Source organism: Ammospiza nelsoni, chromosome 10 (genome assembly GCF_027579445.1).
Source record: "Ammospiza nelsoni isolate bAmmNel1 chromosome 10, bAmmNel1.pri, whole genome shotgun sequence".
NCBI classification, from domain to species: Eukaryota; Metazoa; Chordata; class Aves; order Passeriformes; family Passerellidae; genus Ammospiza; species Ammospiza nelsoni.
The window spans coordinates 26,133,098-26,158,875 of NC_080642.1; the positions used below are offsets into that span (position 1 = coordinate 26,133,098).

Genomic DNA, 25,778 nt, shown 5'->3' on the forward strand with positions numbered 1-25,778 from the left:
TTCAGAGAAAGAAGCTGACACTGACCAGAACCACAGAATCCTGTGTTTGAATGTTTGAATGGAATTTATGCATCATCTATGAGGTGTATGAATATGCAATGAGTTATTGTTTTTAAGGGTTAATCTTCGTTAGCGGGGATCCTTTTTCGGGCTCGTGCTGCCCAGAAAAAGGTACCCAGACGTCCGTAACTCTTTATATTTGTTGTCTCGTATTGTCCTAGTTCAAATTGTCCAAATTATTATTACTCTAATTGTATTACTATTTGTAGAACTATTTTATTACTATTAAACTTTTAAAATTTTAAAAACAAGTGATTGCCGTTTTTCACACACCATAAGCACACGTACCTTTGCTTAAAACAATGCTTGCTTATTTCGAATACAATACCTGCTTGTAAGCCTTAAAACACAACGCACAGAGCTCCATTCTTAAGCTTCAACTTTCCTAATATCTTGCTAAATAAACTTTCTGCAGCTTAGAGAGCTATTCAGACAAGCATTAATACACAGACCATTGTTCTATTTGCCCTTGCTTTTTCTACAGTTTAAATAATTTTTCTGCTGACCTATCTCATGGCTGTGCTCTACTCACAGTTCTGCTGTCACTGAGGCCTGCCTTTTGCAGCTTTCCCAAACCCCTCTGATTTTATGGATTCCCACAGTAAATATCTGCATAGAGCCCTACAATATGCACTTTTCCCAACTCCGGAATCGGCAAGGTCCAAACCCCAGCAGAATCCCCCTCTCCCCCCCAAAACCCCTCCGGAGCTGCCGCTTCCCCTCGGCGCTCACCTGCGAGACGCGGGGCAATGCGATGCTGCCGGGCCCAGCCAAGCTGCGGGCTCGCCGTGGAACCCCGCAATGCTCCTTCCCGGCTGCTGCTCCTCCTCGGGCTGCTCCCTCCGTGCTGCTCCTGTTCCTGCTCCTCCGCTTCTCCTCTCCCTCCCCTTCCTCCCGCTCCAAGCCCGGATCCCCCTTTCACAGCCCCTCTGCCCCACGGCCGCAGCAGCGCCGGCTCTGGGGTGTTGGGGAAGATGAAACAGGAAAGCCTTACAAATATGACTGTCTGGCAAAAGATTTTGAGAATATGGAAACTATAAGCGAGATTGAAATGAAAGCAAGCTTTGAGATCCCTCAGTTACTGAACAACGGGAAAATAACGGTGAGGCCACTGAAAGTAATCCCCTTTGATGGAACAATTCCCTCTGCTTGCAGGCAGGTCCCAGGGTCAGAGCAGCCCCTACAGAAGGGGTCCAAAGAGGAGTTTTTAGGGTTTAAAATGTAGCCCTGTATGGTAATGCAGTGATTCTTATAGGCAGTATGGAAATGCTGTAGGATTTCTATATTGTACTAGATTGGTTAGTGAGAATCAGAATATTCAACATAGAAGAAGATTTATTGTATTGTAACGGGAACTTCGCTGTCTTAGCTCTTACCTCTCTTACTCTTGCTCTTACCTCTTGTCTCTTAGCTCTTGCCTTTGATGCTCTTAGCCCTTTTACTCTCTTATGCTTTTACTCTCTTACCCTCTCATCCTCTCTCCCCCTCTCTTCTCTTAGGCCTGCTCTGAGCTGTGGCTGCAGCTCCAAGCAGGGCCCTGCACCCAGGCCCTGTGCAACAAACCCCAAATCCCAGCAGGGCCCTGCACCCAGGCCCTCTGCAATAAACCCCAAATCCCAGCAGGGCCCTGCACCCAGGCCCTGTGCAATAAACCTCAAATCCCAGCAGCGCCCTGCACCCAGGCCCTCTGCAATAAACCCCAAATCCCAGCAGGGCCCTGCACCCAGGCCCTCTGCAATAAACCCCAAATCCCAGCAGGGCCCTGTACCCAGGCCCTTTGCAATAAACCCCAAATCCCAGCAGGGCCCTGCACCCAGGCCCTTTGCAATAAACCCCAAATCCCAGCAGGGCCCTGCACCCAGGCCCTGTGCAATAAACCCCAAATCCCAGCAGGGCCCTGCACCCAGGCCCTTTGCAATAAACCCCAAATCCCAGCAGGCCCCTGCACCCAGGCCCTTTGCAATAAACCCCAAGTTCCACGACCTGGCTGCAGAGATCTCTCATCTCCATGCGTCCTGACCGTGCTACCCCCATCAATCCTACACTGGCACAGGGGGAGAAACCCCCAGAGTCCCCAGTGATGGGCAGGGGGCTCGGGGATTAAGATGTACCTGTAGTTTTCTTGTTATGTCTAGGCTCTGAAGCAGGGTTTGTCATTGTTGTGAAACCAAGATTTGTCAGGACCCAGGACATCCCTCTGGCTGTCCTGAGCAGCCCAGACCCCTGCCAGGGGGCTCAGAGACGCTGGCACAGAGCCCAGAATGCCCCTGTGGTTTTGATTATGACCCATGGAGCAAGTTACCAGCCTTCTATGAAGATCAGCAAGCCACAACAGTTTAGGTAGCATATTAGTGAAGCTATTACGGGGTGAAAAAGTAGATTTTGGGGTTTCTGGTATGGGGGTTCAGGGGGCAAGATGGAGGGAACTGTGTGTGTCCAGCTTTCTCCTTCTTCTTCTGCTGTGATGGTGGCACTTACAGATTGGTTTAGAGTAGAAGCCCACTGTCTAACATAGATGATAGGTATTGGAAAGTAATTGTAAACATTGTACACGCAGTTTGTAGTATAAAGACATAACACTGCCCTGGGGGAGGCAGAATGCCTCAGACTGTCCTGCTGAGCTGACCTTGGCAGGGCAGGAGAAAATTTTTTACAGATAAGATAAATGAAACAACCTTGAGACTGAGAAATGAAGAGCCCTGACCCCTTCTTCAAGCGCCGGGCTGGGAAAAGAGACTTAGGAACTTTTCTCGGGGTCACTCTGACCAGCCAGAGAGCCTGACGCAGATTAATCAAGGATTAATACAGAAATAGATGTTCTAATCTATCCTTGCACTTCTGCTGGTCCCTAGGAAGGCTGGTGGGTGATTTCTGTCTGTGTTCAAATATTTAAAGCAACAACAAATAGTCCCACACTTTATATTTCAGATAAAGAATTTAATGGCATCTTAACATTGTTTTCACAATCTTATAATGTGCATATTTTACTCCTTGTGAAATCTTTTTAAATACAAGTAATTCTACTGAAATTTTAGAAGTTTCAAAACCATTTTAACATACTGAAAACAAAACAGTCTAAAAAGACAGGTCTAACAGCCATTAAAATGCAGAAAAAAGCAAGAGGACTTCAGGTAAAAGAACATTGATTTAACAGCTACATTTCTTCCACTAAGTATTTATGTGTTAAGAAAAACAGAGCAAATGTAAAAGAACAGAAGTTTTTAAAACCAGAGTTTATAATGCCAGAAACAGCTTTGAAACAACTTTCTATGTAGTTCTATTTATTTCAAAATTTAAAATTGGCTCATTTTTGTCCCAACATTTTGAATTATTAAACACACTGAATATGACAGAAAAAAGCAACAAATTCCTAACTCTGAGAGAAGAACAACCGTGCAAGCAATGCCAGGGCACTGGGCATTTCTGCATTTTAAGCAAAGAGCTTTACATTATCTTTAATTTTCCTTTTCCTGTCCGTTTTGGAGAGCACAGTCCAGCCCGCCTGGCGCATTCTCCTCATGGTTTTGAGTTTCAGAGCAGAGCCTGGAGATTTCACACTGCATGGAGCTGGGCTCTGGGAAGGAAAATAAAGCCATCCTTTAGTTTCTGTAAACAATCTGATTAACTGCTTGCTTTAATCTTAGGAAAGGCTAACATACCTTTTTTGGTGCTGTGGAATGTAACTGTGAAGCTTGTGGATAATCTTTGTACAAATTTTTAAATGTTTCTTCTTCCGAGACTATGCTCTATATGATTAAAAGTTGAAAGTTAAATTAAAAGTTACTTAGTCACACTATATTAAAATTACTTTTTCTTTCCACCTAAGGATATTAAATTATGAAAAAGAAAAGATGTCATTATGAGGCATAACAGTTCAATAAAAAGAATGTTAATTATGTACATACAACTACAATTCCAGAAAGAACCAATAAATTATAAATATACATACATATTGGCTTGAATGTGGAAGCCCAAACTCTTTATTTCATTCTCAGCCCCAGCAGTGAGCACAAAGAGCTGCTCAGCCCATGATTTGTTCTCTGGCTTTTACCAGGAGGTCAGTGTGCTCAGAGCTGTCTGACTCAGTGTCCAGCTGCACAAGCACTTTCTGCTTTTTCCTGCTGCTCTGCCCTGCAGGCAGGTTTGTGCTTCTTCCACTCTGCATTTTATCCCTTGGAGGAGTCTTTATAACATATGTCTGGGAAAGAAAATGTTTCTATTTTTAGATCATATTTTATAGGGTAAATATGGAATCTAAAGCCAGTTTACAGTCTGAGTGTCCAAGAATTCACCTGACAGAAATGGTGGAACTCTGATCTTTCCATCCAAACATGGAGCAAAGACCCAAACAAAGTGGGGTGGAAATATAATTTTTTATACTATTTTTGTTGCCAAATTAGGAGAATGAAGGGGAAGCTATGGAAGAGCTGAGTTTCATTGTACATTGTATTTAAGTTCTCCATGCTTATCTGCAGAAATTCAGGTTATTCTGAACTGTAGCCACTACGCTGGACTCTCTCAAACATCAAAGAAAATGGGAACAAACAAAACTGCAGGAAAAACTTTCAGAGAAAGATTGATAGCTACATCAAGATTGGTGTTACTTAAAATAGTTTTTTCATTAGAAGTTAAACAGAGAAGCATTGAATGGCCCAGTGCAGTCCTTTTTTAGACAGATAACATCAAAATGGTGCTGGATTCCATTGTTCCAATGTGAAAACCACAAGTGAACTCCTGACAGGGAAGAAGGGTGAGCTCTGCACTCAGGACTACTTTGATACTTTGACCATTTTTACAGCTAGATCAGCTTTTTTCTCTTCCATAGAGGAAAAGTGCCTTTACAAATGGACACTTGTAAGACTCAGTAAAAGAATTCTAGAGACATAAAAAATCAGCAACTGAGCAAGAAAAATTACACACTGGGAGCCCTTCCAGAAACTGCTGTCTAATATCTCCATGGAATGGTGTGACCCTTTAAAATCCCTTCTTATCCCAGGGGGAAAAAAAAAATCATCTACAGAGAAGTAAGAAATACAGGCAGAAAAATGCAACAAGAAAAATTCACTGTTAGGAGTTACAAAACTTCAATGTTGGACTGTCCAAGGGACTTCCTGTTCTGACGAACACATTTTTTTTTTTTTTTACTTTTATTTTTTTAATTTTAGGAATAAAATTTGGAGACTTTCTATTTTTTACATTAATAGATTCACTGTATAGATCTAAACAAGGTTTAGGAGTCCTAGGAACATAAGTTTGTATTTTCTATAATTTAAAAAGTTTGAAGTCAAAAGCATTCCAATGTCTTTTGTTGAATGCAAATAAATTCTCATGGCACTTCAATTGACTCTACACATATAAACACTCCCAAATTCTAAAAGCAATTAAAAAGTTGAAGTTACCTTGTGTTTCTTTTCACTGTCAGGAATCATACTGCCAGAGTGCTCTTTTACAAGATTCTCCTACAAAAGAGTTATGTGACAGCAAGGAAGTATTTATTTGATTTCAGTTGTTAAAAATCTTCTTGGTGTAATGACAGAGCACAGTCTATAATCACAGACTGTTACAAAGTTCACACAAAAATATGAAAAATGTGACCAGGTTTAGTACAACCCCAGCATTCAAAAGTCACTGAAAAAACCCTGCAGTTTAGGGAACTTTTTTGCTTTAGCCAGTTAAAATTACCAAAAATAAAGGAGAGTTTTGTTTTGTTGTTTGTTTATTTATATATAATCTATAATCACAGACTGTTACAAAGTTCACACAAATCTATGACCAGATTTAGCACAACCCCAGCATTCCAAAGTCACTGTTTTTCTGTTCAGTTTCATTTCTCACCCAACTCCTCCCACAGCACAAGCCCAGGCCACACCTCTCACCCCCAGTGCTCAGGGAATAAAAAACTCCACCTTTTCTTCTATTTCTGCTCTCAGTTGTGCCTTAAGGGAGGACAGTTCCTTTTTCAAACATGACAGCTCATTTTCCTACAAACTGTTAAATAAAGGACAGGGTTAACTCTGCACAGCCCAGAAAAAGGAAAACAGTCCCAAGTGAGGCAGTAATTAACAGGGACACTCATTAGGTACACAAGATAATTCTATGTGCTTTTCAGCCCTATACTTGAAGCTTTGCTTTAGCTTGTTTAACAAAGACTGAAGCACTGTCAGAAACAGGTACTTGATCAGAAATGTTCAAGGTAATACCTTAAAACCCTTGGGAGAGCAGGGGTAAAGGGCACAATCTAAATATTTAAAACAAAAGTTTCCTATTCAAAGTGGGGAGTCAGAACATGACCCACTATCTGGAGGAGCAGACACAAACACACTGCTACTCCAATTTATTTTTAGAAACATTTTGAGTTTTTAGTGCCCAGAATAAGATCTGTTGCAGCAGGTTGGGTGGGACTGCTACTGGTAAAAATTCAAACCACACTGGAAAAGTTCCCAGAGAATGTCTCTGGTGGGAAGACCCCAGAGCACAGCAGGAAAAGAAACTCTAAGCAAATTGAAAAAAGATCTTTAGAAGTCACAAACTGACTGAAGATCACATCTTTTGTCTCTCTGTGCTGACGGTGGGCAAGAGGGAGGGATTGGAAAAAAAGGTGTTTTAAAGGTTTATATTAACTCTTATTACTCACTTTTAATTCTATTAATAATAATTTTTGATACTATTTAAGTTTGAATCTGCTTTACCCTCAAAGTGTTTTTCTCCTAATCTTTATCTCAACTCAGTCCTTGAATTTTTCTTTCCCCTCCTCTGCTCAACAATAGCAAAGAAAAATGAGTGAATGTTTTTTTGTGTGTGCCTGCACTTAGCCAGTATAAAACCCCTACACAAGGACATCAGCCCCTTCCCTGAATTATTGACCATTGCAAAGTGCTCCTTACCAGGGCTCTTTCTGATGAGAACTGCTTTTGCTGTTTCATTTTATATACTTTTAACTCTGCATCTTTTTCTTCAACCATTTTATCATATTCATTCTGTGTCAAAAAAACCAAACCAACAACCAACTCAAAACATGTGACTAAATATTACAATTATGGAGTTATCCAGTCTTAAAACATCATTTTTTCAAACCAGGCTCTTAAGATTCATAAAGAAAAGATTCATTGATGCTTCTGCAGAAACTGTAAAACAGGAAATGCTCAATTCAAGTATTATTTTGTGGACTGGCAGAGAGTGCTTTATTTCTGTGCAGCAATATGTGCTCAGCACTAAGAGCCAGCTGTGCCATCTTTATTAATGTAGCTGCTAAAGATATTGCAAAATGAGGAATAGAAAGGTAAACTAAAATGTGTCAGGCTAAACTGCTGACAGTCACTAGGTAACCTTTGAGAAAGAGGCCAAACTGATACTGAAAAATATTGCATTCACATGGTATCAAAGGAAGCCTGAACTGAAAACAAAAATCTAAAAATCCCAGAAGTTTAGATGACTGGAATTTATCTGCCCATAGGAATCTTTTCAAAATCTTCAAATGAATTTGATTTTAGATGATGCAAAGTCCAGCATGTGTTCAGCTTCCTTTTCCCAGACTCAGGCCTGTTTCTGCTTTTGAAAGGTCATTAACATGGTGTCACAAGTTATAAACATGGTATTGACATGGTATCACCCATTGCAAACCACAGCAAGCAGGAAAATCTCTGACCTTGTGCTTTTCCATCAGTGCCACCATCTCAGTTATCTTGTGCTGACAAGATATCTGGCATCAGTTTCTCTCTGTATCATTGCAGTTTCATTACAAAGCAACCTCATCTTTTCTACCTGTTAGTAATAAATTGCATTTCATTCATCAACATAGCAATACATTTCTTTTAAATCTTAATTTCTTCTTCTCCCTGTGGTACAAAGTTTGCAATCCCACTTGGGCTTTATTTGCTTTCAAGATCCCTTTGCAATCCCTCATCTTTTCTGCAGAGTGGTAAAATGGGCAAGATCAAAGGTACAGCCATGGCAGGCAAGCTCACTGCAAACCAAAATGCCATTTCAAGCACTCTGCCCTAACATTTCTTAGCATTGCCATCAAAAAATGCGTGGGCAGAAAAATACTAATATGGGAGAAGTTATAATCTAATTTAACTGGGCTGACCTTATACCAAGGGTGGAATTTCTTTGAACTGTATCTTGAAAGAAAGAATTTTTAATGGAGTTCTCATTTTCAAAGACATATTCAAATACTTCAACCTAAGCACCTAATGTACTAAAGCTTTGCTCACAGGGATTCACAACAAGTTCCATTTATGTTAATAAGACTGAAATATGAGCAAGGACTCTGGCCAATAAAGCTTCATAAAAACATTTTAAATTAAAAAAAATTAAATTGCAGTAAAAATTAACACCTCTCACCTCTTCACAAAGTTTATTTTCATTTACTTTTCTTGTTTCTATGTCTTTTTTATAGATAGATGTCAACTTCTTCCTTATGTTGCTTGTTCATATTTTCCATCTCTAACTGCAATTTATTCACCTTTGGAGAATGCAGAATTGCTGCTCTTATTTGTTTAGGAATTACTATGTTAATGATTTTTTCTTACCTCTTATTTTTGAGCACAAACACTGTTACTTTTCAGGTATATGATTCAAGTGTTTCCTATTTAAAAGTTCAGGTGTTTTTTTTTTAATAAAGAGTTGAACTTTGGCCTGAAGTGAGTTAGAAAATACTCAAAGGAACAATGGCAACAGCACAATGGGGAAGACTGCCCTAAGCACTCACCCTAAATGCTGTGAATGCCTCAAGAAAAAACAAACACATGTTTGTTTTTTCTCTCTTGTAAATCTGTATCAGATTTTCACAGGTTTTATGGTACATTTTCCTCCCAGCTGTGCATTTTGATTACAGTTTTTCCTTTTAAGTTTATCATATGAATATCCTCAAAAAACTCCACTTTTCTTCAAGTGCAGTACCCAAAGCTGGACACAACATTCCCATCAGAGGGATTGCCACTGCAGAACACATTTAAAGAACAGACTAAAAAGAGTAATATATTTTTATATATATGTATATTTCTTTTAAATGCTTTTCTGTTACAATGAGGTTGCTGAACCCTGTTCAGTCCACTATCAACAAAAGAAAAAAAAAGGAACAGATTGGAAACATCATTAATTGCAATGTGAATCCATCTCTTAAATGTCCAATAGTCAGTGCCCAATGATTAAAAATGGAAGCATCTTCTAAAAACTATGAGCTCATTCCTGCAAAGTCTGTATCCCAGATCCAAAAACCAGTTCAGAATGTATTTAACAAGTATTATCATTACTTACACTGGGAGTTAAAAACACTCACCTCATCTTCTACATGATGTTATTCAAACCTACCTTCCCTTCATAAGTATTGCTTTTCTTGCTTTCTGCAGTAATTTTCTTTTTCAGCACCTTATTCTGTTGAAATTAAACAAAACAAGCCTTGTACCTTAATAAGTTAACAGAATTATGTCATGGTTTAACTGCATCAAGAAATTCTAGCTTTCATCAAGCAAATAACTCTCTGTTGTCTAGCTCAGGTTCCAGAACAATTCTTCAAACAAATGAATGTTCAGCTAATTTCTGTGATAATTACTGTTTCTTCATGACCTTAAGAAAGGCTCCTCCTGAGCAGCAGCAGGGAATAACAAATGAGGTGCAGAATGGGAATTAAAACTAAGATGCTGCTGACAGAAGGTGTGAAGATGTCATGACCAAAACCACAAGTTCTTTATTTTTACAGTGAAGTTACTACAGTTTGTGCCAGTGCAGAATTCTTTTCTACTCTCTAACTGAGATACTCATACACGTACATAAATAACACTATGCACTAAATGAAAAAGAGTAGAAGTTTATTAAAGATATTATTTTTGTAATTGCTCTTTTCAAATGAAGGCTCATTTAACAAATCAAGTGATCCCTAAGATGACTCTCTAATTTGCTCAGGGTTAGGATAAGAAAGGAGAATTTTTAAATTACATAGGTGTATCTAAAGACATCACAGCAGACACAAACCTGCTGAAAGGGCAACCCAAAATATAATGTGCTTATGTATTTGTGACATTTAAAATCTCTACACACCTCCTGCTGCAACTCTTCAATGCATTTGGTTTTATTTTCCATCTGTTTCTTTAAATTATTCATCTGAAAGAGATATTTCAGACATGAATTAGTAAGTTCTACAAATGACTCCCTATGTGAGCAATTCCTGTAGATGTTCTCAAACCTGCACTTGCACCAGTCTGGTTTGTTCCAATGGGACTGAAACACCAGCTGCCATGTTAGAATAATCAGAGTTTTAGCCATAAAGTACCACAAGATGTTAATTAATAACAGTGAACCAGTTCTTTAGTGGTTATGGAGTTAAGAAAGAAGAAGAAAAAAACCCCAAGATCTTCACAATTTAAAAAATGCTCTTGTGTGAAGTTCCCTACATCCATGAAAAAATGAATTTTCCCAATTATTTTCTAGAATCTTCAATGGCTTTCCTGTCTTGAAATTTCATTCTCAGTTCTCTTAACCTGAAATTAAATTGTAAATCTTTGACTTTTACAATGAAATTTTGAAATTTGCTAAAAACCCCAGGTTGCTTTGAACCAATAGAAAGAAAAGTAAAAATGTTTGAATCTACTTAAGCTCAAACTCACACTACATATAAAAAGCTAATCCAGAGCCCATCCATCACTGAGTGGGTATATGAAAAAACAGAAAAGCAGGTTCTCTGTTTGCCTGAAAACAAACAAACAAATCTTTAATATTAAACTTCCAGCACAGAGTGAACATCCCAGTGACTGTGCTTGTCTTTTGAAATACCAGGGCTCACATGTGGACACACAAGGGCACAGCCGGCAGCAGCTGGGAAAGAAGAAACCTCTGGCAGAGATCACATCCCCCAGGCAGAGCTTTGCAGAAAAAACCCCAACAAAGATTTTACATTGAATGCCGCCCTGCAGGTTCTGTGAGATATTTTCATGACACAGGACATACATTTTCTTCTCTTTCATCCAGTGAACTTTTCATCTCTTCACCTGTCTTTGCCATTTTCTCCTTCAAAGACTCCAGTTGATTTCTAAGTGCCAAATTAACAAGCATTAGTAAATATTTCCTTATTGCCTTTAACTTATTTTCAGTACTTCTAATAAACCCAGATTTTATTTTCTGAAAAGAGCTGCTGGTGTTGATGGGAACTTCATAAGCTGCTCAATGAAAATGTTGTTAAAATGCAGCAACATGCCCAGTAAGTCAATATGTGAACAGTCCATACTTCTTTTAAGTAGGAAAAGATGTTCCAGGAACCCAAGGAAGATACATCCTGACCTGGACTATTGCAATGCAGCTGTGAAACACGGGAGCTGCCTGTCTGTTGAACTGGGGACACAGAGAGTAACTCTGATCCAGTTTTGCCTCGTCACATTTAATCCATAACCTTCAGTTTCCATTTTAATTTCTTTCACACCTGAGATGTCTAATGCAAAACAAGACAGCTCCTACTGTGTAATACAAAATGATGGCAAACATTGCTCCTGCAGCAATTGGTATTTCTAATCTGAGAAAAATTCTACTTGGCCAACAGCAATTCTGAATAGTTTCTGTTTAGCTATGTAATCTAGAAAAACATTAATCAAAAAATCCCAGAAAGCAGCATTTAAACAGAACAAACTGAGTCTACTTCCTTTAACAATATCAGTTATTATTATTTGTTTTTACTTGCCTTAGCTGGCTATTTGCCTCTTCTAGGTTTTCAACTAACTGCTTTGTATTTTCTTCTTCTTTCTTACTATCCTAAATAAAGACCCATGTGTCAGCAAAGAAATAAAATTCAAAGTGACTTCTTAAACAATTCAAAGACATCCAAAGCACACTGACCTGCCTTGTTCACAAGTGTAAATACACTTCCTTTCCAATTCAAATACAAAAAATAGCTCAGGTACTCTACAGACCCAAGTCATGTTGCAGCTCATCATCTAATTTGTGAAACTGAGTAATTTGTCAAATTGAATGTTGTCCTTTCAAGAAAGCTGGAAGTTTACAACTTGCCTCTTGTTGTTCTTGCAGCTTCTGGAGTTTTGCAGCCACAGCATTTTTCTCTTGTGCTGTTTGTTCTTTCTCTAGTGAAAGCTTACTGAGATACACTGTTAGCTGTTCATTCTTTAACCTAATTTAAATCAAATGCCCAAGAAGAATAAGAAGATACATTTTGAATTCTCCTTTTAAATTAAACTTACCCATTATCAAGTGTTATTCCATGCTGAAAAAAAGTCCAGGCCTTTATCTACAAATATAAGCTTTGCAGCAGAGTCAGAGAGATGTAAAAAGGTGACAGAAGAAGGAAAGAAAATCAGAGTCAACTTTTATATAAATATAATGGTTAGTAAAGGTGATGTAGTTCAAAGCAAGATTAGCAATGAATTCAGAAACTTTCTCTTCTTGTTAAATAAGTCAGAGAGATATGGAACAACTACATATGCCATAGAATATATACAAATAGAGAAAGTGGAATTTAGAAATGTAAGTATATAATTAATGGCATATATGTGGTTCAAAACTTCCATTAGAAAACAATCATAGTTCATTTCACTGTGGATTAAAGAAACTTCTATATTACACCAAAACTAATTCAATATTATATTTTCAAAATGGTCATATGCCTCTTGTTCAAGATCTGTTTTCAGAGTCACAAGCTGCTTTAAATAATCTTGTTCCTTCTCAGCTGTACATGTCAGCTGTGCTTTCAAATCCTGGAATTCTTTCTGCAAAATGAAAAGGAAGAGTTTTCAGTATCCATGTGCAAACTCCAACTGCTGGAGGTTATCAGACATGAGCTAAGAGCACAAGGCTTTCAGAAGAACCCAACAACATCCATGTCATGGATTATCCAGATTGGATCTTTGCAGTCTCTGCTGGGATCTGGAAGTGGTGTGAGACAGTGAACTGTGACACCGGTGCTGTTCATGTCTGTCCCCTGCTGTGAGTTTCATTACCTGGGCTGCACAATTAGGGTGGGACCCTGCTCTGGGTGCTGTTTCTTATGTATAAACTTGAATCCAAGTCATGATGTGTAACTTCACTATTTCTAAAAACATGTTACTATTGCCCTGCTTCAGACCTCTCTCATCTGGAGAGCGTTTTCATTTCTCTCTCCACATTTTTCTCTCTCTGCATATTTTCTACAGTAGCCTCAAGATTCTTCTTCAATAAAAGTCGTCCAATTTACCAATTTTAGAAAATGAGTGAAACTCAGTTCAGAACATTCAATGCACAGATTATAAGAACAAGCAGACACAGTAAAATGCACACATGATTTCAGACTATCTTAACTTTAGTTGATATGGATTCTTGTTAGGCTTGTAAATATAAAATCATAATGAAAATAAACCTCTGTTAAGAGTGTATTTCATATAGCTTAGACTGCTGTGACGGAAAATGGGCCTGTGTCACAGCACAGCAGGGTTCACAGAGGCCAGAGCTAATTCCTTCCTGGAAGGAAGAAAAAATGGGAAAACTTTATATCCAGAGAGAGTGGCATTTGAATGGGCATGAACAAAGAAGGAAATAACCAAAAACCTTGAGATGGAAAACCAAAAACATGGGAGACAAGAAAAACCAAAAGCACAGGAGACAAGAAAAACAGAGGCAATAAAGAAGTTCTTCAAAGAAAACACTGAAATTGTGTGTGAGAAAGTTTAGTAGAAATGTTAAGGTTGACTAGAGAAGAGTTTATTTATGGCATTTAAGATACTTACAAAGCAAGAGGAATTTCATATGAAGAGCAAATGCCATGAGATTAATAAAATGAACATTTACCAGAGTTTCTGACAGCTCTTCAAGTTGCACTTCTTTATCACATTTCACTTTAGTCATCTCTTCTACATGGAATGTAAAATGAATAGAACAGAAATGATTTTTCATATTTAGCAGGCAGTATAAAACATTTACCCTTTTGCAATACCCAGTTCTCAAAACTTGTTGGATTAAGTTAAGAAACTGAAAAGCTAATTTATGACTTAATCTAAATGTAGACTTGAGAAAATGATTCAGACATTAGCAAATCTATATCTGAAGAGAAACTAAATATTTATCTTAAATAAAATTTAGAGCCTATTATGTTTTCCACAATTATAGCTTCAAATAAACCATGGACTGTAAGACTGGAGTGTTCTCCAAGTATTGATGCCTCTGCATTGTTCCAGAAAAAAAATCTGAACTGCTGAAGGTATCAGATGGATATGCTGAGAAAGGAAACTAGTTGTTACTAACTTCCAGATGGTTTCTATGTGCACATTCACAATTCTGGGATTTTTTGCAAGTTCTCAACAGCAAGGCAGAGCTCTGACTCTGGGGACTAAGGAGCACATCCCTAGAAACCACAGGATATCAAATTGATGATATTTAAAGACAAGCCCTGCCAGCATCATTCCACTTCCAGCATGGGGAGGGTCACAGAAACCTCCATGGGAGGGTTTTATCTCTGCTGCAGAAGTCACTCCTGGCACCTGCAGTGCTGCTGCTCTGAGCTGCAAACCAAAATGACCTGCAGAGGAATTCATGCATGAATGGTCTGACTATTGGAGCTGTGCACAGCACTGCCCTTTGGCTGCTGCCAGCACCAATGACCCCCAAAGAAAAGGGATCAGCTGAGTAAAAATAAATCCAGGCATTCCTGACAGGCACAGGCACTGTAAAATCATTTCCCAACTACAAGAGACAGTCCATTTCCAGACAACAGCAGAAAACATTTTTATTACTGCCCAGCTCATTTTCTGCCTTTCTACAAGCCTTACCCAGTTCAGCAGATTTATTCTGGAGCTCCAAGGTAAGCAGCTTTGAATCATCTTCAGATTTCTTTAATCTAAGAAAATGGTAGATTAAAAACCCCAAATGTAGAGTACAAAGCACTGCATTTGAAACTTCAAGGACAATAAGACAAAGTCTTACCACAAGCACTTTAAGAACATTTACCTTCCAACAGGCAGGTGATAGATCTGCCTGCAACACACATCAAATTTCACTTTTACAACCTCAGAACAGTAGACATAAAAGTAAACAAATATATATCTACAGAAATCTGTATTTCTTAAAGAGAGAATAGTGAAAATTGGAAGGGGCAAAAATTTACTTTTTATACAGTATCAACTATCACAAACAAAAAAAATTACATTAAACTCTCTGCATTTAGACCACTGTGGGGAAAAAACCTCCAAATTTCAGCTTCATTTCCAATTGTTCTTGATTTTGTCATAGACTGCAACTTGTAAGATCACTCTTGGAATTTAAACTCATTCATTTACCTATTTTGCTCTTCTTGCAGCAAGCTTTTCAAATTGGCAACAGAAGTTTCAAACTCCTCTGTCAGGGCTGCAAGCAAAGCCTTCAGTTTTTTACATTCTTCCTCCTGCTCTTCCTTTTCTCCAGTGACCTGAATTAATGTCTTTACTGTAGTCTAGAATTCAGTTTCCAAGTTCTTCTGAGACACCTTCAAGACATGATATCATTTCTAAACATGTTTTGCAACAAACAGCTACAGCTGTTTCATGTGTAAAGTATCCATTATTATTTATGCAAATACTCATCTAATCTATTTCTACTGTAAAACTATAAGCAAGGGGTACCTCTGCCTTTTGCAATGGAATTTTAGCCTCTTCCAGCTCTGCCCTCAAATGTTCTTTACTGACCTGGGATTCCTTTAACATATCTTCATTATGTACTAAACAAAAAAAGATGTTTATATTTTTAAAAATATGATATTTACTAAAAAATGCTGCTAAAAATGGAAAATTACATACATTTAAAGAATATAACAAAGACCAATGGTACTAATATCATCTACTATAAAATAATATATAAAATTTGAATAAAGATGGCTTAAAAATATTGAAAATCAAGTTCTGAAAAGTGTCCTCAGTGACATCTGCCTGACTGTACATTTGCAAAACTGAAGCAACACATTTTCCCCTTGCAATTTTCAAAAGCTCTCACTGCTTGACTCCCCCTAAAAACTGCCCTGCCAGTCCTGCTCCCACATGAGCAGCTCCTGCTCCAAACAAAAATAAGGCCTTCAAGGCCCCAAAATTCTGCTGCCAACCAGCAACAGAATAAGACTATCAGGGCCCTGTTTTCTATGCTTCTATAAACAATTACATCTAATAAATAAACAATCATAAACAACTACATTTCAATTCTAGAAACAATTACATTTAAACACAACAGGCAGAACTCTTACATTTTGCTTCCATGAAGTCAGCAATCTTATTTTGTGACGTCTGCAGCTGAGCCTTGATGTCTTTTATGACATCATCTTTTTCATCTCTCTGTATGGTAAGAGCTGAAATCTAGAAAAGTGCAAGAAATATCATCATGAAGTCTGGAGAAGGGACAGATATTGATTTTCATTTGCACTCTAGGTATGGTTAGCAGCCATTTTGCTGTCATTCAAGTTAGATTAGATAGATAGATTAGATTAGATAGATAGATAAGATGAGATAGATAGATAGATAGATAGATAGATAGATAGATAGATAGATAGATAGATAGATAGATAGATAGATAGATAGATAGATAGATAATATTTGGCTAGATATAATCTTAGCCAAATATTGATCAAGTCACATAAATCTAAACAAAAAAGTTCTCCAATTCAAAATCAAACCATAAATTCCAGGAGACTAAAGGTACTGAAACACCACTAAACTTAGCAGAATTTGACTTAAATGCAGCTTCAGATGTTATTTTGTCTTTTTTACTAATGCCCAGAAACACTTCTTGGCTCTTGCATTGCCCCTTTAGGCACAAATAAAGCTCTACATCTTAGATAGTAAAATGAGCAAACCTGCTTTTCCTTTTGACTGACTTCCAGTTTGCATTCTTTCTCAAACTTGTCCACTTTTTTTGCTTCTTCTTTTACTTTGGAGATACAGTAACATCCATAGTTAACATTCTAGCTGAAATATACTCCAAGTTCAATACAACTTCCACTTTAAGATTGCTTGGAATTGTACAGCTGTACCATTTGTTTCCCCAGAGTAATTGTTGAGGCAATGTTTGATTTTATAATCAAAATACTAACAGAAAACAGCATGTGAAAATGAAACAGGAACATACCAGACTATACATACAGAGAGAGAGCATTTAGCTAAACTTTCTGTAGCTATACACTAGTGCATTGTCATTTAAATAAACAAACTATGGGAAGTAAGTATTGATCTCTAGACTGTACTTCACAGACAAAACTTCAATTTTGAGTGACTGTTTGAGAAATAAAGTTCCAGCTTTGGCCCAGTGGAACAGCAACAGAAGGGGCCAGGCAGTGACCAAAGGCAGCAGGAATAAAAGAAGGGTCCCAGTGTCTCAGTGTGAGCTGCTCACCATTCCAGCCCTTCACATTTCTCTGCCCTGACACTGCATGTGTAACACAAGCTATGAAGTACAAAACTGAGCCAGCTGCATAAACACAATAAACAGAATTCTCACATTTGAAACTCATTTCCAATCTGTCGTTCTCTGCTTGCACACGAAGCTCTTCAAATGCCACTGTCATTCTCTAAAAACAAAATTTTATATTTGAAGTTCAATACTGGAAACCCTGGAACTTCTCCAGGGGCTGCTGCCCACCTCAGCCATTCTAAGGAACCAGCAGGGAGGTGAAACAGAGCCCAAAGAGAAGCCAGAAGCTGTGGCAGTGACCCAGCACTAAGCACACATCACCCAGATCACAGGATCTACATCCCACACACTGCTGCACCTTCTCCATTGAATGTGTTTGATAGAACACAAAAATAATTCTTGAAAAGGGATTGAAAACCCAACTTCCTGCATCACACATGACATGATACCCACACAGGATGGATACAAACAGTATCCCAACATAAACATGGAACTCAGCTCAGCTCACATAACTCACATTCCTTTCATCCAGCTTGCTCACTTACTTCTATGTTGCTGTGAAGTTCCTCATACAATTGTATTGTTGCTTCCTTTTCCTGTTCATCTATCAAAGCAAGAACATATGAGAAAGTTTTTCTTTTGAACAAGAATGCCAGCTGCCCAAGTCATTACACTCAATCAGCAAAATGAATTAAAAAAGGAATTCTCAGCTCCATTCTTATTAAATAAGTTATTATGAAACATGGTGCCAAAAGTTACAGAATCTAGGGAAAAAGTGTATTTCATTGAAACATTGAGCAAGCTCAGCTTTTAAATTTCCTTCCTAAGATTTTTTTTTTCTGTGAAAAGTGTAATTCTGGATCAGTTTATGTGACATAGTATTAATAGTATTAATGCTGTTGAATAATAATGTATCAGAACTGTTAGTATTTATAAACTGTAATCTAGGGTTAGCACTGAATTTCTTCCTATCAGCAGATACCTATACCCACAGAGCTGTCATTATAAAATTGCAACAACACTCCAGGTCCATATTTTCCTTCTTTCCTTTCACTTTTGTGATTGATACTATTTTTTCCTAAGAAAACAATTAAAAAGAGAACAGTAACAGAAACAGCTATCAAAAAAGAACAACACATCTATATACAAGTGTTTCTAGAATTAAGGCTAAAAAGAAACAGACATTTAAGTATCCAGGATCAAGTTAGTAAAATTCTAATTATTATAATAACGATTCTAAACTACATATAAAGTAGGATTTCCAATCAAGAACATATTTTAAAACCTCAAGAATTTAAACTTTGTTAAGTTATCCAACTGACTTGGCTTGTTCAGATTCATGAGAAGAATTCCAGTTACTCATTATACCTTGGGGTTCAGACCTTTTTTCCCCATAAATATGTGATGGCTGAAAACAGGAAATGTCAGCTCTGGCAATTTGTTTCAGAGTGCTGGGAATTCAGAGTAGATTCTACTGCCTAAAACCAGGCATGAAGTGTCACTTCTCATGTGTGAATACATTCCCAGAGTGTGGCTGGGACTGCAAAGCTTCAATGGGCTGAGCAGCCTTGGGGAGCCCTGCCCTGCAGTGGCTCCAGTGCCAGTCGGGGCTGTGGGCACTGCCTCAAACCTGGAGCACTGTTTGGGCACCCAAAGAGCTCCCAGGCTGGCAACCTTGCAGCAAACAATCTCACTGCCTTCTAAAGCCCTCTGCATTTAGCACTACAAACCACAAGTCTGTTAGACCTGGGGCTTCACTTCCAATTTTGTGAGCCACTTAAAATTCATTTCTCATTCTGAGAGCCACATCCAGTAGATCTCAACTGCAGAACTTTTCTGAACGGCAGGAGAAGTTTCTTCTTCTTGCTTCTGTTTGTGAATTTAGAGCAAGCTAAAAGTACATTTACTCTGATAAATAAAAACTAAAAAAGCATTTACATTTGCTGGTCTTCTCTGCGAAGCGAGTGCAGGTTTCCTTGAGCAGATTACACAGATGCCCCGAAGCAGCAGCTCTGAAGGAGGGGAAAATATCATGCTTGCACAGGAGTGCACAGTGCTTTGTGCACCTAAGGAGCAACAATGGAAATGACCTTCAAAATTTAACAGCTACACAAAACTGCCCACATGGAAACTGATTATTTCCACCACAAAAATATATCCTTGGTTCTATTACTTACTCTTTCAAGAGATCTTTATTTTCACATATCTCATCTTCCAGTTTCAAATGGAGTTTCTCATTTTCAAACAGATTTCATAGGGAACAAATGCAAAAAGACACTGTTATTGAAAATATATATTAGAAATGCACTTGAACTTCTCAAATCTCTCATGAAAAAGTCATTTGGGGCATCAGTAGACAGAAGTCTGTTTTATCTGGTATTACATGCTGAGTCATCTTTTGCATGAAAGATGTAATAATTAATGAACAATCATTTACCAGCAACTGAGACATTTACAGGTATATTCTTCATACACACCCTCACACAGGACAGGTGCCTGCAACTTCTCAAAATAATCATTTTCTCAAGGCACAAACCAAACTGCAACAGTCTTTAATATTTAATTGTATCAATAATAGTGTCATACTGAATCAGGAAGCACTGAACTTCATCTATTCAATGTACACTATACAATACTGGCCTGCAGTTCTTGAATGGCTTTATTCTGTGCTTCAATAATCTTTCTATTCTCTTGGAGTTTTCTTTCTTTCTGGTTTAGTTCAGTTTCCACAGTCAGTTTCCACTGCTTGATCATCTCAGCCTCTTTGTAGAGTTTTGAGAACAATTCATTCGTTGTTTCTGGATTCTATTAAAACAGGTTCCACAAGTTAATCTCAAATACTATCTAATTAATAGTATATAATATCTAATTAATACTGTTGTAGATAATGTATTTATCTCTTAGAAACATCACAAGAGTAATATTTTTTTTCCACAGATGGTGATATAAGCTTATATATGATCAGGAGCCCAAGTTTAAATCTTTGTGCATCCTCTGTGTATGTATCAAAAGGCATTACAGGGCACATAGGAGATACAAATACAATGAAATATCCCAAAACCCCTTCAGACATCACCAAATAGATGGGCTTAAAGACACAGACAACTGCAGTCCACCAAAATCAATAAAAGTTTTGCCAGAATTATCAGTGAAGCCAAAATTCCTTCTAGCAGGTTCTTCACACATTTCTGTCCTCTCCTTCTGACAGACACTGCTGAGTTAAGTAAAAGCAGCTTCAGAGACTTTGCCCAGGAGTACCTGTGATATTGCCATGGACACACACAGAATCACAGAATCACAGAATCACAGAATCACAGAATCACAGAATGAGGTTGGAAGAGACCTCTCAGATCATCGAGTCCAACCTATGCCCTGACACCTCAACTGCAGCACCAAGTGCCATGTCCAGGCTTTTTTAAACACATACAGAGATGGAGATTCTACCACCTCCCTGGGAAGAGCATTCCAGTGCTTCATTATTCTTTTAGTGAAAATTTTTTCCCTAATATCCAACCTATCCCTTCCCTGATGTAGCTGGAGACTGTGTTCTCTGGTTCTGTCAGTGCTGCCCGGTGGAAGAGACCGACCCCACCTGGCTCCAACCTCCCTGCAGGAAGCTGTAGAGAGCAATAAGGTCACCCCTGAGCCTCCTCTTCTCCAGGCTAAACAGCCCCAGCTCCTTCAAACGTTCCTCACAGGGCTTGTGTTCCAAACCCCTCCCCAGCCTTGCTGCCCTCCTCTGGATGTGCTCCAGCATCTCAACGTCCTTCCTAAGCTGAGGGCCCAGAACTGGACACAGCACTCAAGGTGCAGCCTCAGCAGTGCCCAGTACAGGGGCAGAATGAGCTCCCTGCTCCTGCTGGCCACACCATTCCTGATCCAGGCCAGGATGCCATTGGCCTTCCTGGCCACCAGGGCACACTGCTGGCTCATGTTCAACCAGCTGTCACCAGCACCCCCAGGGCCCTTTCTGCCTGAGCACTGCCCAGCCACACTGTCCCCAGCCTGGAACGTTGTAGGGGACTTTTGTGGCCAAAATGTGGAACTCAGCACTTGGACTGATTAAACTTCATGCTGCTGGACTCTGCCCATCCATCCAACTGATCTAAGTCTCTCTGCAGAGCCCTCCTTCCTTCCAATAGATCAACACAAGCTCCCAGCTTGGTGTCCTCTGCAAATTTACTCATGAAGGACTCAATGCCCTCACCCATGTCATCTATAAAAATATTAAACAGAACTGGTCCCAGTACAGCCCTGAGGGACAGCACTGGTGCCTGGCTGCCAGCTGGATGCAGCACCATTCACCATCACTCTCTGGCCTGGCCATGCAGCCAGTTCTTGAGCCCAGCACAGAGTGCTCCTGTCCCAGCCATGGCTGCAGCTTCTCCAGGAGTGTGCTGTGGGAGACAGTGCCAAAGGCCTTGCTGGAGCCCAGATACACAACACCCACAGCCTTTCCTGCACACACCAGGCGGTCACCTGCTCACAGAAGGAGCCCAGGTTGGTCAGACATGACCCACCCTTGGTAAAGCCCTGCTGGCTGGGTCTGATAGCCTGGCCATGCTGGGAGTGCTGTGTGATAGCACTCAGTGTGAACTGCTGCATTATCTCACCTGGCACTGAGGCCAGGCTGACTGGCCTGGAATTACCAGGATCCTCCTTCCTACCTTTTTTGTACATGGGTGTCACACTGGCCAGTGTCCAATCATCTGGAACCTCACAGTGAGCCACAACTCCTGATAAATGATGGAGAGAGGCTTGGCAAGCTCATCTACCAGCTCCCTCATCACCCCGGCATGGATCCCATCTGGACCCAGGGATTTATAAATATCCAAGTGTCCCAGCAGTTCTCTGCTCACACACGGAGCAGGAAGGAAAAGCACCACCCTTGTGCCCTTAGAACACCTTGAAAGTGCCCTACAAGCAGGGCTGGGCCAGTGGTTGAGGCAGGGAGAGCAACACATGAGCCCCAAGGGCCCTTTGGTTCACTTACAACAGCCCCAAACACCATCCTTGTTTTGGCTGCATCACAGTTTTGTTACAGTCCTGATGGTACTTCAATAGCTTAGGATAAAAAAGTCTAAAAAGTTGTCAGGGATAGGAAAATCAGCAGGGAGAGCACAAGAAATGTGTTTTGTGCTAGCAAACAGTGTTTTGTAGCTGCAAAGTACAGAAGCTATTGCAAAAAAAATGAGCTGTACTGAGTTGTGCTAAAGCAGAGATGTGCTGGTAAAGACACTGTGAAAGGAATCCAGTGCTTGAGGAAATCACTGAATTCATTGTTTTACAGATAAAATAAAGCCAGACCAGGCAATTGGGATAATCCACTTCAGTTTTCCAAATAATACTCTGACTTCAACCCTTCTGCCCCTCAACAGAGTATTCAGAAGCAGTTCCACAAGGATACTTAAGTGTTTAAATCTTACTCTAATTAAAGCTCATAGACTTTGCAGACACTTCAAACAAAGAGAAAACAACAACAACATTGCAATCACCTTAATTTTTAAAGATTGATTTCCAGGCATGTTCACTAAATCACAAGTATCTCCTCTAAAGGGATTCAGCTTTAAACAGGAGACAGAAAACCTTATTCTCTTCTGACTACTTCCTTTAGCCCTGAAATATCTACTGAATAATGCTTTAGGCGCTGTTTGGGAACAAATTCAAAAGACCCCAAGGAATTACATGTGCAGAGCTGATACTTAGCTGACCTCTTCATCTACTTCAGAGCAAAGTTTCACTTGCTGTGAAATTGTATCTGAAACATGAAGAGATTTTGATCAATGTATTTCTAAAAAAAGTAACAGTGAAACTGTATTTAACAGTTACAGATATGAAACTGTGAGACTACTCATGAAAATTAAAACTTGACAATATATAAAAATCTAAAGAAGATGCATGGCAAATATTCCAATCGTACCTGAATCAGTGATTTCGCCACAGCTCGACACATCGAATGGCAGCTTAAATTCATCAACTGAGTGTCTGTTAATACCCTGCACAAATTTAAAAATTAGTTCCTTAAGAGTAGATTTGCAAAGAAGAATTATAAAAGCCAGAAAAAATCCCTACAGATGATGTGAAAATAGAATGTGTCATTAATTAAAGAGCTGCCTACAATTTTCAAAGCCCAAGGTATTGGTAATGGCTTTGGAACTCACTTCTTACTTCCCAGTGGCTGATCAAACTGTTGGTGTCCTGCAGTTTGATTTATAGACTGTGGCCAAAGGGGAGCTTTCAAAGCAGGGAACTCAGCAGCTCCTGCCTGTCTGGGCACTGGTGCATGGCAAAGGACTCAAGGAGAAAAATTACTTTTCTGAAGACTTCAGTAGTTGATATTTCTTTTTTGCTTTACTTCCAAGGGCACTTCTAAACCATATCTGATTATGTTTCAATATGAAAATACCCTTTTACAAGTTTTTGAAGTCACATAAGTTCATCCTGTAAACAGCTAACTCATCTGATGTCAGAATATCCTGTTTGATTCTCAACATATTTCATAAGGAGCTTCGACATGAAAAAATAACTTGTTGAATTCTCATACCTCAGTGTGGGGACAGAACATTTTCACAGCACACCTGATCTGGTGAGACCAAGACACCAATGCCAGTGCGAGCATCTGAGTGGGGCCTGTGGGAATCCATAAAATCAGAGGGGTTTGGGAAAGCTGCAAAAGGCAGGCCTCAGAGAGAGCAGAACTGTGATCAGAGCCAAGCAGCAGCCATGAGATAGGTCAGCAGAAAAATTATGCAAAAAGTAGAAAAGTAAGGACAAATAGAACAATGGTCTGTGTATTAATGCTTGGCTAGAATAACTCCCTAAGCTACAGAGAAGTTTATCTAGCAAGGTATTAGGAAGTTCTAAGCTTAATAATGGAGCTCTGTGCATTGTGTTTCAAGGCTTACAAGCAGGTATTGTATTCAAAAAAGGCAAGCATTGTTTTAACCAAAGGTACCTGTGCGTATAGTGGTTGGATAGAACTACTATCAATCTGCTTTTGCTTTGTGTGATTGGTCAAAAAACTTTTAAAGTAAGTTGTAACATTAAGTTCTTTGTCTGCTGCCTGGGATGTGAGCTGCTGGCATCTTCCCATTGTCACAACCATGTAATACGACTGATGCTGGAAAATAAAACAGCTCAAGGCAGTTCCTCAGCAGCCCCAACCCATTGGTGATTTGTACACAGACCCCGGTCAGCGATAGAGCCCTGCTCACCCTCTGGGCTGAATTACCCACAGCAAACGCGGACTTACAACACAGAGCGGAAGCTCCAGAAGATGATTCCCTTCAGTTTTGAGAGAACACAACAACAAAAGTCTTTGAAATTCAAACCGAAGATGTCTGTGCATGTGCCACTCTAGGCATACGCACAGAAATGAGTCCAGTGCAGGAGCCGTCCCGGCCTATGCAGGGGCAGGTGTGTGTGTGTGCTCCAGCTCTGCCGGGGCAAGGGGCAGGTGTGTGTGTGCTCCAGCCCGGGGCTCTTTGGGGGCAAGGGGCAGGTGTGTGTGTGCTCCAGCCCGGGGCAAGGAGCAGGTGTGCGTGTGCTCCAGCTCGGGGCCCTGCCGGGGCACTTCCCGGGCCCAGCACTGTCCCCGTGTCCCCGGGAAGGGCCCCTGCACTTTCCCCTCGTCCCCTCCTCAGCCGCGGCCTCCAGAGCAGCACAGCCCGAGGGGGCTGCCGGGGGGGGGTGTGGTATGGACCGCCCTCAGCGGCCCCGCGGCCGAGCGCTCACCTGGGATCTGCCCGCAGACACCTGCCCAGCGCTCAGGCGCGGCGGCATGAACAATTTAAAGCGGTTTTCATTCTCCATGGCTCCGATAAAAGGGCGGGCGGGGCTGCCCCAGCTCCCGGCGGCCGCTGAGGGCTGGCGCGAAGGGCGGGAAGCGGCAGCGGCCCCTCAGCGCGGGAGAGCTCTGAGGGGAAGGGGGGTCCCGCCTGCATAGGGAATAACTGGGGGAGCCCAGTCCTCCCGTGGGAAAAATGCGTGTTTTATGATTGCCTTTTCGCAAATATTAAAATGAATATTATATGTGTTGTGTCAGAAAGTTATGCTGTATTAATTTTCTTAAGTAGTGTGTTAAATCTAGTTTTAGGGTATAACGTAATGTTGAAATAAAAACTATGCTATATGAGATACTTTTTTTAAAGAAAGGACTCGCAACGAGATAGCGGCCACAGGACACCTAAATCTTTCAGAGAAAGAGAATTTATTGCTCTCTTATCAGAAGAAACGAACTTCTTCCTGCCTGCTCAGCTATGAAGACGCCGTCAGGATTCAGAGGAAGAAGACAGAATGCCGTGTTTGAATAGAATTTATGCATCATGTGTGAGGAGTATGAATATGCAACAGGCTATTGTTTTTAAGGGTTAACCCTCTGT

At 39.9% G+C, this 25,778-nt stretch overlaps 1 protein-coding gene and 1 pseudogene across 1 annotated transcript in view; both read right to left on the minus strand.

The window, feature by feature from the left end:
• LOC132077836 (zinc finger protein 208-like) overlaps nucleotides 1–25,778 on the minus strand; it is a 416,438-nt pseudogene that overhangs the window by 162,403 nt on the left and 228,257 nt on the right.
• Nucleotides 2,977–25,778, minus strand: part of LOC132077837 (synaptonemal complex protein 1-like) — a 142,958-nt gene continuing 120,156 nt past the window's right edge. The window contains 18 exon segments of the mRNA XM_059479742.1: nucleotides 2,977–3,634; nucleotides 3,720–3,806; nucleotides 4,112–4,258; nucleotide 5,032; nucleotides 5,144–5,322; nucleotides 5,460–5,519; nucleotides 5,967–6,041; nucleotides 6,945–7,037; nucleotides 7,706–7,759; nucleotides 7,762–7,821; nucleotides 8,404–8,460; nucleotides 8,462–8,524; nucleotides 9,373–9,435; nucleotides 10,099–10,161; nucleotides 12,243–12,767; nucleotides 13,822–13,883; nucleotides 14,799–14,866; nucleotides 15,306–15,490. Of these exon segments, the coding sequence (XP_059335725.1) occupies nucleotides 3,491–3,634; nucleotides 3,720–3,806; nucleotides 4,112–4,258; nucleotide 5,032; nucleotides 5,144–5,322; nucleotides 5,460–5,519; nucleotides 5,967–6,041; nucleotides 6,945–7,037; nucleotides 7,706–7,759; nucleotides 7,762–7,821; nucleotides 8,404–8,460; nucleotides 8,462–8,524; nucleotides 9,373–9,435; nucleotides 10,099–10,161 (1,146 nt within the window). The 5' untranslated portion in view covers nucleotides 12,243–12,767; nucleotides 13,822–13,883; nucleotides 14,799–14,866; nucleotides 15,306–15,490 and the 3' untranslated portion in view covers nucleotides 2,977–3,490.